At 31.3% G+C, this 15,218-nt stretch overlaps 1 protein-coding gene across 1 annotated transcript in view; it reads right to left on the bottom strand.

The window, feature by feature from the left end:
• The window catches only part of LOC144562542 (uncharacterized), a 294,211-nt gene that overhangs the window by 42,775 nt on the left and 236,218 nt on the right, over nucleotides 1–15,218 (bottom strand). Inside the window, exon 15 of the mRNA XM_078311733.1 lies at nucleotides 1,520–1,723. Within this exon, the coding sequence (XP_078167859.1) occupies nucleotides 1,520–1,723 (204 nt within the window). The remainder of the gene's footprint in view (nucleotides 1–1,519; nucleotides 1,724–15,218) is intronic.

Genomic DNA, 15,218 nt, shown 5'->3' with positions numbered 1-15,218 from the left:
TAAATACCTTGATATAGACTCCAAGACGGAAAACACAATTAATTCCAACACATGCAAAGAAGCTAATAATTTGACCGTGCAGAGAAGTGTGTTCAAAGGATTCCCCTTGTCCCGTGCCGTATGGTCCATAAACATCCAAATTAGTTATCAGTACCAATGACATCAATATACTAGAGTCCAAGTAACCTTTTACAGACTTAATGTACTCGTTTGTTTTAAAATTTATCTGAAAAAAACATAAAACTAGTGAGAAAACTATATGCATGCACATAATTATTTTTTAATAACTTCTACTGTTAATTGGTAAGTTATGAATGATTAAATTTCTAAATTGTGCATTAGGACAAAATTTACAAGGAACAACCAAAAATTTCATATCAGTACTTTTGTATATATACAACAATGACATTGTTCCAAGAAAACAAATGTACCTTCAACTTACATCATTATTTTATCTTATTATTATTTTTTTCATAAAATGCTTCAATCGTGTATTGTTAATTGCTATGATGAAAAGTACAAAAAGCTGAGAACAATAATCTGCAGATATTAATTACTTTATTAATTTTGTTTTACGTAAAGAGCTCTCTGTTTTAGTATCGGGCCAAAATAAAAAAACAGAGCCCTTATGTATACAAATTGGGTCAATTAATTAACCGACTAATTAGACCTGATTGTCCCAACTTCTGTATTTTGTTGTTTTGTAGTTATTTTCTTTGATAATAATTTATGACCGAATTTTTTATAAATATCCAACAAAATAATTAAATTTCAAAAAATAACCAAAGTTTGGCAGAATTTCGAAATCTACCCAAACCGGAAATTTTTTTTCCGGCAATTCAATCTAAAAACAGAAAAAAGAATTCCGGTTTTACAATTCAAAAACCAGCGGCAAAAAAAAGAAGAAAACGTAAATTTTTTTTTCCGGTTTTGGAATTCCAAAGCCTCTTCAGAAAGAAAAAGAAAAAGCGGAAAAAAATTTTACGGTTTCATTTTTTTTTCAGATTTTTTTATTTAAATAGAAATATTTATAATTTATTTATTTTTTGTATTGAAACATTAGAAATATTTAATATATTTCTTTGAAAATAGATGGAATACTATATAATTTGATTTATTAGAAAGACTGCTACAAATAACTCGGATCAACATTTTTCATGCCGGATTTTTTGTGGCTGTAAGAAAAAAATATTGAAACTGTAAAATTTTTTTTTTTTTTTTTTTCTGAAAAGGATTTGGAATTCCAAAACCAGAAAACTTTTTTACGGTTTCTTTTTTTTCTTGCCGCTGGTTTTGGAATTGTAAAACTGAAATTTTTTTTTTCCGGTTTTAGACTGAATTACCGGAAATTTTTTTTCCGATTTGGGTAGATTTCGAAATCCTATTCCAAACTGGTTAGTTTTTTTAATTTTTTTTTTATATAAATAAAAAAATCGGGTCATTTGAACTTCATCGATCTTAATTTACAATATAAAAAAGTGACATATATAACTAAATTAAAGCAAAAAAATGTTCGTACCTCATCCAACGTTCCTTCATTTTTACCCCAAAGATCAGTGCATTGAGTGGTGCCATTACGTTCAAAATACACACTAAGACCATGAATCTTGTCACCATGGTAGATTCTAATTTTAACAATGCGAGTAATGCATGTTGGATCCATACGTTTCACTATACCACCGTCACCAAGGAATGGCCCCTTCTTTATTATAGTACCATCTGACTGGATATAGAGAACACTAAATACATGTTATATACATTCTATGTTAGAAACCAATATTTCAATAAAATAGAAACCAAAGGTTGAAGGATCTTGACCAAATGTAATAAAATAAAATAATAAAAACTCTAGAAACAATATTGTCCTGATTTTTCACACTACCATATATTTGTTTTCCACTAAACAATAATTTAAGGTGAACTACAATGAATTATCTCAAAGATATAATCATATGCTCTTTTATAAATTTTATCAATAAAGATGAGTTTGATTTTGTTTTTCACAACTACTTTTTTTAGGCAACAAAGAAAAAGTATTTTCATACTAGGTAAATAAAAAAGCCCCAATTATTTCAATGGTCGCCCATGTTTATTTCTGTTGACAATTGGAGCCTCTTAAAAGACCAATTTGAATCAGTTGAAAATGGTTCTATTAATTTGAGCCCATAAACAACAAAGGACAACCATAATCCGGGGACTTGGAGTCAATTGTTTGAAGGTTCGGATATTATGAAATAGAAAAAAATTATGAAAACATATTAAATTTAGTCTCCAAGTATATATATTTTCATATGAAGATTATATTTAGTAGTTCGGATCAATTGTTTGAACTTTTTAATTAAAATATAGATTCTTAGTACGGGTAGAATCCTAATATGTGAATTATCATAAACTTGTATTAATTTAAATATAATTTTCAGAAAGATCCGGTGTACAACAAGGAAATAGAAAATAAATTCAGAGTAGTTGATGAAAAACATGATAGTTGTGCCTACCTGCCGGACATTAACTCCAAGAGCGTGGACATAATAATCACTATAGTATGCATGAAAGCCAATTATTTGACTGCCAAGAGGCGCAGAAAATTCAAAAGGTTTCCAATTGTCTTCCGGCGACTCTCTGCCATAAGGTCCATAAACCCTCAAATTAGTTTTTAGTACCAGTGACCTCACAACACAAGTCGAATCATAGCCTCTTTGCACGTGGCCATTTATAGATGTAATGTACTCGTTTGTTTCAAAATTGACCTATAAAAAAAATAGAATCAAGTAAGATAAGACTTTAGACAGTTACAGAACTGCTTGTTAGTAGGTTTAAATGTTCCTAGGTAAGTTATGAGTAATTAAAACTGCTTTAATATATATGCATTGGGAGACAAATTTTACAAGAAAAACCAACTTAAAATTGGTATTTCTGTAAATAATATGTATACTTTTCCAAGAAATTAATACTTTTAACTTACACCATGTCCTATTACGGTTTTTTTTTTTATATTAAATACTTTCGAGTTAGTTAACCTAACTCGGTATTTGTGTCATCTTTGCTTGACTTTTTTACCGAAAAGGTGCTCGAGTAATTAATGTACATCAAGTCAAAATAAACATTTAATTGATGGCCAATTTTGGAAAAAAGAGAAGGGTCCAAGTATAATAAGATATTTATTATATCACAAGTGTACGTGAGCAATTTATACTGGTAAAGTTTAATAATATTTGAAAGGTTGACAACTGAGTATTGACATTTAAAAATCACTACTATCAAGATATTGGCGTAGCTGACTCTTCAGTATCTTGATGTTTTGTAAATTAAAAAAACTGATATACGTGTAAATGTAGATCAAATGATGTATATATCAGAACTAATAGTTTCTGTTGTTCTTTACAAATACATATGTCAAGAAGTTTCTGAAGCTAGAGTGACCATTTATAAGATATAGTAAATAAAATATCTCATCATTTCAAAAAACGGTATAGGCACTGAATTCATTAAGGAATGTTCTCCCTGACATTATTAAGAACAATTGCTATGATGACAAGTGTTGAGAACAATCCTTTAGTTTTTATTTATTAATTTTATTTAATTATGGAGCTCTCGGTTAAAAATCCGGCCTAAATAAAAATATATTGTTTTACCCAATTAATTAGATGTGGTTCTCCCAACATTTTATTTTTTTTGTTTTTTATTTATTTTGTTTGATAATAATTTATCTAGCTATGCTATGTATTCATTTAAGAATTTATAATTTCAAAATAATTCATCGAACTTTACAATAAAAAGATGACATCTATTACTAAGTCTGCAAATGGCTCGTACCTCATTCTTGCGTTCATCATTACCGCCCCATCGGAAGGTGCATTGTGTGGTGTCATTATATTCACAATCCACAATAAGACCATTAATAAGGGTCCCACTGATAATAATTTTAACAATGCGAGTAATGCCCGTAGGATCCATTTCTTTCTCTTGCATATAGTCAAACAATAATCCACCTTTCTTTATTATAGAACCACCAGTTGACTGCATACAGAGAACACAAGTAAATGTAGTAAATAAAAGTTTAAAGGATCTTGACCTCATGTAAAAAAAAATTGTTATAACCGTAATTTTAATTATTGTTAAATTTATTATAAACAGGATTAGTAATAAATTTAAACGAATTATTGATAATAAAATCGGAACTAATTTAAAATTTTGTAAATTTTGAAAGATAATTTTATACTAAGGCCTAATAAAATAAGATCTACTAACGAATTACTTACATAAATAATTATAGAATTATAATCAATAACTGAAATCAAAATTCAATGAATAGAAACAATTGAACGATAAATGCCAAAAATACAAAAAAATTGAAAGGTTCTGATTAAACCAATTTTAATTTAAGCTTATAAAATTGCAAAGTAAAGTTATAAATAAGAATTTTCATAAAAATAACATACGTCTTGTGTGACCCGTTAGAATTATGTAATCTTATCAAAATGAAAATGTTAATCAGAAATTAATAAAAGTTGGATGCAGTTATAGACATCTAAAACACAACAACGAACCTTCGCATAAATCTCCGTTGAGTTGTTGATTAAAGGCACATAATTTAAAAAATACAAAATTACAACACTTTGGAAATAAAGAAATAATGATAACCAAATTAAAAATATAAAATTAGAAATTTATAAGGTAATTATTAAACCCGTTGGGAATCATGAACTTATGAAAAATCGATCATAGCAATTGCCATACGCAAGTTTCGTTGATTTGTTTCGATTGTAGATTGGGTAAAAATAAAATATACAAAAATTTGAATAAATTATAAATTAAACTAAATTATAAATAATAACAACGAATATTCGTATAGAATCTAACTAAACTAAAATAAATTGAGTTCCAATCAAGAATATAAATATATGAATTATTCGTACAAATAAATTATAAAATTTATCAATCCTGTTCGTTAATGAAGTATAGAGATTAGATTATATATATATGTATATATTATTTGATATTGAATTATTCGGATCTTAAATTAAGAAATAAATGTCCAAAATATACGTACGAATTTAATTGTAGAATTTGTATGAAACTTCGATTCGGATTTTATAAGCAAAATGGACCATAGATCAATTAAAGGAGAGTATAATTGAATTTCAGAAAATGTTCAACCCTTGGATCACAGTAGCACGAATCTTGAAGCCATGTTATCCTTTGATTTTTGAATGAAATTGAAAATGAGGAATTAGCTCCAATCTATAAAAATTTCGGATCCAGCCCTTTTCTTCTTTCCCCGTCTCCCTCTTCTCTCCCGTTCACGGAATCACGCACCAGAGGAGGGCTCCTCTTGCCACTGCCAACCCTCCCCCACCAATCCATCTCGCTCTCTCCATTTTCTCCATCCTGGAGAAGGAAAAAGGAGAAGCCCCGCCCCCTCTCCTCTCCATTTTCACGCCCCCATCTCTCTCCATTTTCTCCATCGCTGACGAGGAGGGTTCCTCTCTGATCTTGCTTCGGCGAGAAAATTAAAGGAAAATGGAAAACCGTGCCTCTTATGTTATGTTTTTGGAGTACTAAAAAGTATCACTTCCTTATCATTTTGGCATCATTTATATTTTAGCTAGTACAAAGTGGAATTCGTTCGATCTCCTTCAGTCTCCAATTCGCATGTAAATGTGTCAATATTGTCAATATTCGTAGGTAAACTAATTAAGTCGGTCTAGGCTACATCGTACTAATCAGTGTTGTAAAAAATGTCCGTTTAGGCAGATTAATCAGTTGATTAGTCATTGTTGGTGACTAAACCATCTTAGATTTTTTCGATTAATCAGCCGATTATTCTCGATTATAGCCGATTATTCCCGATTATTTTCAATTAATCGCTTGGCGGTACCCTATCCGTCCGATGACCGCATACCGTTATTTACAACACTGGTACTAATTTGTTTATATAATATACTTGTAGAATGTTAATTTTTATAATTTTGAATTTTTTTTTTTTACTATTTTTATGATTTATGAAAGATAGCAAAAAGTAACATAAAACATTGACAATTCTCTTTTATTTTAGAGCCATTTTTTGTCATCTTTCATAAACCATAAAAAATAATAAAAAAAATTCTAAAATAGTGAAAATTGATATTCTACAAGTTCATTATATAACCAATTTACTGAGTTACTTAATCAAAGTTTGAAATTTATATGATAGGTTTTCGAGACCACAGCACAGAAATGACCTTATGCTATTTATATCACCTAAGCCTTACTCTATATATATTTCCAATTGTCTTGTGACTAAGCTAGGAATCATTCTAAAAATAATAAATTGTTTACATGTAGTGTTTTAAAAATAATAAATTCAAAAGATATCATGAAATCTCAAATATTAGCATATATATATATATATATATAGAGTGAGGTTGTCAGGGTAAAATGCAGACTGAAACTTTACAATACTTTATATTGATTTAACAAATGTCAAATACTTCAAATAGCTAGGTTTTGTTTTTTTTTAAATCATTGTCGACTTTTGTCCGGAACCAATTTTAGAAGCACACTAACGCTAGTTAGCGAGTGCAAGTTTTTATACTCTTGTATATATAATATATAAAGTCTTCATATCTAACATGTCAAGTTTTTATAAAATCCGGACATATGAACAGTATATGGAAATATAATGGGTCCACCTAAAGTTCACTTTATAAAGACTGGACTTGATAAAAAAAAATTATAAACTATTTCAATTAGATGGAGTCCACTTTAAAATTTGTGCTAATTTAAATTAAATAGTTTGGATCTAACTTTATCAAAACGTTATTTAGTAACTCTCATAATTTTAATTTTTTTAATTATGTATATTGAAATTTAAGAAAAATATTTTTGCAATGTATTAGCTCTCGTTATATATATACAACATAATAATTGTAAAGGCTTTAAAGTAAAATTCCATAATCCAAACTGCCACTTTAGTTTACTTCAAATTTCTCCATGTATATGTGTGAAAAAAAAAACGAAAATTGTTGAAATTTGCAAAGATTAAATCAGACAACAAAGAAGAAAGTTTAAAATCCTTATTTATGCACGTGCACAAATTTTGTCACGTGCATAAACTCCAACACGTTTAAGAGGAGATTCTATGCTACATCGGAGATACGACGTCAACAAAGAAATACAAAAACCTTTAAAAGTAATTTATGAAAAAGATAATATATAGTTTATGTTGCACTTACTTGGACATAAACTCCAACAGCGTTGATATACTTTTCACAGTGTGCATGAAATCCAATGATTTGACTGTAGTCCGGACCATGGAGTTTGAATGGTTGTCCTCTTTCCGTGCCATATGGTCCATAAACAGCCAAATTTGTTTCCAGTGTCAGTGACATCACAACCTCATGACCATTATAGTTGTCATTAAAGAATCCTTTTACAGTCTTAATGTACTCGTCTGTTTTAAGATTGATCTATATACAGAAAAGAAAAAACTTTGTTAGTAATTAAAATGTCTTAATTATGCATTAGGAGACAAATTTTACGAGGAACAACCAAAAGTTCATATTAGTATTTTTGTATAATGAGAACGGTTCAAATGTCCCATGTCTATCGTATATTTTCGTGTCTCATATTTTTTCTCTATTTTTAGAAGTCAAAAAGTCATTCTGAACCACTCGACATGATCTCCATATTAACATATGATTGAAGACCAAGAATTATATTTTTGAATATATTTTAATATTATTTTTAGATAGATTAAAAATCACTGTTTTTATATGGTGGTGAAACAGTGATTTTGTATTAAAGAATAGTATACAATTTTCAAAAAAAAATATAATATTTTGTCTCGATGCACATTTCAAAATGAAGATCATATTGAGAAATTCTCACTGACTATTTTAATATGAATATGAGGTACAATAATAATGCATGAACAACGAGGCACTTTAACCCTTCGAACTTCTTGTATAGAACTATGAATACAATATTCCAAAAAACTAACACCTGTAACCAACACCATGATTTTATCCTATTACGTTTTTTAGTAAATGCTTCACTTTGAAGTTCTTAACATGATTCAAAGACTTTGGAGTAAGAATATTAAATTAATTGTGTCATTTTTGCTTATATTTTGTTACCCTAAACAGATTGATCTTGGTATACACTGCATGAATAATTTTGAAGCAAAGAATACATGAGCAATTTATTGGCCAATTTTGAAGCAAAGAAGGGTCCTAGTGCATTAAGATATTTATATATATCACAAGTATACATGAAGGATTGACAATTGAGTCAACAAATTAATTATAAGATGGTGAATAAAAAAAGTTGATCATGATCTAACAGAATGAGAAAGATTTTTTACATGAAGACCCAAAATATCTATGCATCCCATCAAACTTTTTAAAAATCATTACTATCAATTCGCGTTGTTGATATTTCAGTGTCATGTTATTTTGTAAAATTGAAACAACTGATTTACGTCTAATTAAATGTAGATCAAATGGATATAAATCAGAACTAACAGTTTATGTTCCCCTTTACAAATAAAATCACAATTGACAAGGACTGGTCAAGAAATTTTTAAGCCTGAGTTCTGGTGTAGTAGAGTGACCATTTACAATATATACTAAAAATATATATATTATTACAAGCAAAAATAGAGGAATTGAATTAATTAAGAGATGTCCTCCCTGACAATTTTAAATCGGTATTGTTATGAAGACAAGTACAATGGCAGAGAACAATACTGAGCTCTCTGTTGTACTCGACCTAATTAACAAAAGGGCAATAGAAACAATGTTTGGCAAAATCGGACTCATACTCGAATTGATTACTTAATTGTGGATTCGGAATTGAGTGAATCGTTTGAAATCAATCAAATCGGATAAGAAATTCGGATTTTTTTTTTTTTACAAAAACATAGTTTTACACTAAAATAATATAAATAAAATTGTAAAAATAAATAATTAGTTCAAAACTATTGTTAAGGCCGCTTTTGATCCGTAAAAAGGGAAAAATGGGGAATTAATAAAAAAAAGAAAAATAAACCAAAAAGGAATGAAAGTAAACAGCTATAGGGAAAAAAATATATCAGAAAATAAATAAATAAATAAATAAATAAAAGAGTAAATACAGGTCCCGATTATCACCCGAAATGGATATGAGGAGAGGAGGAAAAAAATATTCGAACCAGAGAGAACCAATCAGCAAACAAAAAGGAGAGAAAAAAAGTCCCATAGAAGAGTCCCATGGTTCGTCCTTAGATTGTATGCGCGCTATGTTCATTTCAGATTGAAGACTCTTTCTTTATTCTCAGAAAACAACTTGAAAATAAGAAAAATCCGAGAAATTAATGTCCAACTTAAAAAAAATCCCAAAAATATTAATACAATCTCAAGGCAATTAAAATATTTGAGAATCGGTCCAATTCGGCCGAGTACAGTTCGACTCGGCCGATTTTGGAGAACATTATTAATACATAACCCTTGTTTATATCAACTTACATTAGCCAATTAAATAAAAGTGGTTTACTCAACATATTACTTTGTTTTTTTTAATTTCTTTGTTTGTTAATAATTTATGCAGATAATAGTTTAAGAATATAATTACAAGATAAAATTCAGTGACTTGATTTTCATTGATCTTTACAATAAGAAAATGCCACATATTATCAAACTACAGAATGTTCATACCTCAGTAATGTTTCCTCCATCTCCGCCCCATCGGTTGGTGCATTGCGTGAGGCCATCACGTTCAAAACAAATAGCAAGAGAATCAATCACCTCACTATGGCAAATACTAATTTTAACAATGCGTGTAATGCCAGTAGGATCCATTTCTTGCACTGACCCTCTGAGACTACCAAATGACTCTATCTTTCTTATATATGGGGTTTTCTACATACAGAGAACACAAATACATTATTTGTTAGAATGATCTTTCAATTATTGAAACCGAAACTTCTTCAAAAATATAGAAACAAATGGTGTATGGATTTTGAACTCATGTAAAAAAGAAGAATTATAGAAATAAAAGCTTTGTCCAATTCTACATGTATAATACGAGCAATTATAGTTCTTACCATCGGTGTAGGTATTGAGTGGTTTTAACAAACATAAAAAAAAAGTTTCAGAGTAGTTTTGACAAACATAAATGTTGTAAATACCTGGATATTGAGTGGTCCAATGAAGTCTTCAACACTGGCCTTTAACTTGGCTTCGTTTTGATTGTTGTCAGCCTTCTCCTTAATCCAACAACTCCCGTCATTGGGGAATTTATCGGGCCGAGGACATCCCACATATTCCACGTAATTTAAATTCGGAAATAAGGCCCTCACCTCTTCCCAGTCGGTTGAAACCAATTTTTTTAAGAACCTGAGGCGCAACATCTCCACTTTCCAGTTCTCATGGGAAGGAATTTTTGTAAGGTCCCCACCTCTTATATATAATTTCTTCAATTTTGTCAGTTCGGCACAGTTCATCAGCTTTGATACATCATTTTCTGGATAACATCTGATATCCAACTTTTCAAGATTCTTTGGTAAAGAGTAGTCTGGTATCTTATATTTTCCCCACGTAATTGTTAATATCAAAAGGCTGTTCAGAGAATTAAAGCCACTAAAAACTTCGGGACTCATGTCAGTGGTAGTTCTAATGCTCAGCTTCTTGAGGTTAATCAATTTTGAAAGATCACCTAGCTGGCATGACTCATTTTTTTTCCCCACTCTGCCAACTAGAAAGCCCTTTAACACCTCCAAATTACAGAGCTCAGATATCCACTTTGGCATATGATCTAATAGAAAGCATCCCGAAATATCTAAAACCATCAGCTTATTGAACCAGCTTTCTTGGGGTAATTCCAATCCAATTAATTTCTTGAACCTAGTACGATGGGATAATTTTTTTCTTAATGTGGACCTTGGTTGTTGTGGTAATTTAATCAGATTATGACAAGACCTGAGATCTAGTATAATCAGGTTTTCTAGTTTTCCAATGGATTCAGGAATCTCTTCTATCCCCGAAATGCCTCGCAGGCTAAGGTAGGTTGTCTTTTCACTCAACTTTTCTAATACGTCAGGATTTTCGATCTCAATGTGGTCAACTGACATTGTTTTTTCAGGCCCAGTTTCATTGGCATTGTTGTCAGCCTTCACTTCTGTGTAACGCCAACTTCCTAGGTGAACCACCTGCAACTCTTTGTTGAGGGGGACATTGACGACATTAACGTACGACTTGTCGAGATTTATATGTACTCTCCTGTTGAACCATTCCCCAAAAAAGGGCGAACTGGAGTGTTCACTTTGGTCAAAACTAAAGATGACATTACTCGCATTGGGGGACAACAACCAGTTGTGTACTGTAGGGTTGATGGTGCATCGGTTGATTACTTGATTTTGCTTTCGGTTATGTACGGATTCGAGGAAACCTTTCTCTTTCAGACCAAAATAGATTTCGTTGCCACGTATCTTAGCTTCTTTCCAACTAGTCCGAGGTAAAAGCCCTAGACCAATCCACCAGTAAATCACAAATCTCTTCTCTAGTTCTCTGTTTTCTGGAAAAATGCCAAGGCTATACAGGCAAAGAATGGAATGGATGTCCAACTCATTTAGATCTTTAAAATCCTTGAACAATTTACTCCCTTGATAACTTCTATTGGATGATTCTTCGACTTCAAGAGGCAAATCAGGTGCCTTCTCAGGCATATGTGAAAGCATACAAAGAATATCATTTAATTTGTTCGTTACAGTGATTTCTTTCATTTCATCCCTTTTCTCATTATGATCAATCCAGGAATCAATATGTCTTTCTATCTTTCCAAAGAAACCAATTAGCTCCCAATCCCATTTTTGTATGCCACCAATACTATCTTTTGTCTTTAAAACTTTTGTTCTAATTTGGTCGATGGTTGTCGCCATCTGTGAGTTCTCAGAAACTTTAATCTCCTCAGCTAATTTAAGGCGTTTCAGTAGTGGTCCAATGAAGTCTACAGCACTGGCCTTTAACTTGGCTTCGTTTTGATTGTTGTTCATTGCAATGGTTTTTCAGACCTAAGAAACAATAGTTTTGTCTATTGAGGTTAGAGGCTGAATATATTATATATAGCATGTATAATAAAAACCTTTCTACATTAATATGCTTAGTCAAAATCTATACTGTGACAGTTTTGATAGTATACATAATGGCAAATTAGATAATATTAGTCTAAGATTTATCAAATTTATGACCTTCAACGGAAAAGTATTTTTGTAAAATTTAAGGTTCTTCTTAATTTAGTTGAATATTTTCACTTATGATTGAAATGCTAAATTTATATATTTATTAATGAAAAGTACAGGTTCAAGAATTGAAGTTGTCATAAATTCAAATTTGAATATTATGAAGTGATGCGTGATTTCTAATGAATTCAACCTCTTTTGATATCTAAGTTTGATTGGATGTGTTCTGATATTCAGATTGTCTAAGAAACTTCAATTAGTTTTGGAAGAGAGATGTGGAGCACCAATTCTGTATTAATCTTGTAGAGATTGTTTTTAGTTTTCCAATGGATTTTCCAACGGCTTAGTTGATATCTTTCGTCCATCTTGAGAGGGAGTGTTGAGATTTGTACCTTTGTTAGGGGTTCTTTTGTTAAAAATAGATTATAGAGAAATCTAGGGACTTAGGAAAATGTAAGCTCTATGTAAGTCCAAGAGGCTCATTAATGAAAGGCAATTCATTTTTGGCTCAAAACAAGTATTCCCTTGTACTATTTTCAACAGTTTTCTTTTTTTCATTGGGTCTGTTTTTAGCTTATCTTCTTCAAAACATATTGTAGTCAATTTTAGAATGTCTATAGCTATTTTGAGATAGCAGAGTACTCTCTAGGTTATATAGGCTGGTTAGTGGGCGTACATTTTATTTTAGGATATTTAAGTAGGAATCTTATGCCACAAAATGGACCCTTAAAGGGCATGTTAGATGAAAATTAAGTTTTGAAAATTAGTTAAAAACTTTTTCTTAGTTGTAACTGTAAGAATGCTTGGAGATATTTTCTCCCCATAGAGTATTCAAAAGTATTTTTTTTGTCATGTATTGTGTGCTTGTTATGCTTTTGTTCTACCAAATGGTATTCGAGCTAAAGGTTCAGAGTGCCAAGTTTGACAGTATGGTGACATCTCTTGGTAGCCTCTACAATTGGTGACATTCTGAATTATCAAAAAGACAAGAGACTGAACTTTTTGGCTATTGATAGATGGACTTGTTGCATGCCCAAGGACTGGAAGATGTTATACTTGACAAAGCACCAGAAGACAACGGATTAGGATTGAAAGAAAATCGACCAGAGAGCATTGCATTTTATGCGACTAATATTATCTATGATTACGGTACACTATGTTATGAAGGAGATCACAAAAATAGGGATGATAAATCAATTGGAAAGTCTATAAGACAAACCATCGATAGGTAATCAACTCCATCCCTTTTGATGGTTGTTGAATTTCAATATGGCAGACAAATCATCGATAATGAAGCACATAGGAGAGTTGGTTGACATCCTCCATCAATTGAACTCGATGACTTTTGTAACATCCGTAATTTTATAAATACCTCTGAACTTAGTTTTTTTTTATTTACTTATTTAAAATTATGAAAAACGTGAAGGTTTAAAACACAAATAGTCCATTTTATTTTTGAAAAGAAAACGTGGCATTATTTTTACCACGTGGGCCCCATGCATGAATTACCCCCACTCTTAACCGACTTTCATTTGTATATCTTAAATACATTTAATCTCTCCATTTGAATAAAATCAGAAGAGAATAAAAAGAAACAGAAAGCGAAAGAATGAGAGAAAAAAAAATAGAAATATTTTTATAAAATAAATATTGTTATGATATTGATAATCCGTCTGATTGAAATTCTGACTACGTCGCGCTGATTATGTACAATTATTGCAATCTGATTTGGATTTCTGGATTGATCACTATCAGGTAACCGGACTTCTCTATAATTTGTGTTTTCGTTTTGTTTGGTTGAATTGAATTTTGAATTGGGTATTGGATTATGATGCATATTTAATGGGATAGCGGGTCTGAGGTTCGAATTTGATTTGTGAAATGATATGATCGTGTGTTATGAGAATTTGAGAAATGATATGATTGTGTGAAAGGAAATGATATGGATATTGTATGACTTGTTTTATTGATAACCCAGACCCAGGTGCTATCACCAGTTAAATATGCAGATTTAATTTGATTTGAATTTATATGGATTAATCCAGTCTGTTTTGAATGGTTGTTTAATTAAGCCAGTTATAGAGAAGCGCGTCGTTAAATAACCGGTTACTGAGCTTTGTAGCTGACTTCGTATTGTTTCTGTTTGTTATTTTTGTTGCGACGTAGGTTGACGGGACGATGGATGGATGTCTGGGTGCCTCTCTTGTCGCGACTCTGGCTCGGCAGCGGGGTCGTGACAACTTTGACCTAGACGAGAAATTGATGGAAAAACTGGTATCAGAGCCATCTTCGTTGCTGACAGTTGATCGGTGTATTTGGGGCTTTGCTATTTCTGCTGCCGCTATTTTTGTGGTATCAGTTTTCGCTTCTGGGGTGTGCATCATGCAAAGACCTGACATCTCCCATTCGCGTGCTAAAGAGCTGCACTCTCCTGTGGACCATGCGTGAATCAGGCGATACACCTGTGCACATTGAAGACATGGGACACCCGTTCTACTTTGGCACACTTCCTGTTCTATGCAAAGACCATTGTGTGCTGTGTTTTTTGTGAGCCGAGGGAAGATCAGGCTCCTGAACTGGTTGCAAGGGTTATACAGGGGCTTATACTGGTTCTACCAGTATAGTAAGTCGTACGTGAAGGAAAATATAGAGCTGGGTTCTATATTTTATTCCTAATATTGTTGTTAGTGCCTCAAAATTTTACAACAATGCCGATGGTCTAGGTTCTAGTACAAACAACATCATACATATTGTTGCATTGTCCTTTGTGCTGCTATGAACAAGTTAAATTCTATTTCAAATGCTGGTCCGACAAATTCTGATTAGTTTGTCCAGATTTCTTCCTAAAAGTCTTTGGAAATGTTTTTTTTAAGACTAAAAATATTGCTGTGAAGGTTTATAAATTTTGCATGTCTTTGAGTATGATACATTCTGATTAGTCTGTGCAGATTTCTTCCTAAAAAGTCTTTGGAATGTTTTTGTAAGCATGGTTTATGAAACTCGGAATCGGAATTGGATGAAT

This window comes from Carex rostrata, chromosome 12 (genome assembly GCF_964058835.1).
Source record: "Carex rostrata chromosome 12, lpCarRost1.2, whole genome shotgun sequence".
NCBI classification, from domain to species: Eukaryota; Viridiplantae; Streptophyta; class Magnoliopsida; order Poales; family Cyperaceae; genus Carex; species Carex rostrata.
This window is presented reverse-complemented; position numbering and strand designations above follow the sequence as displayed.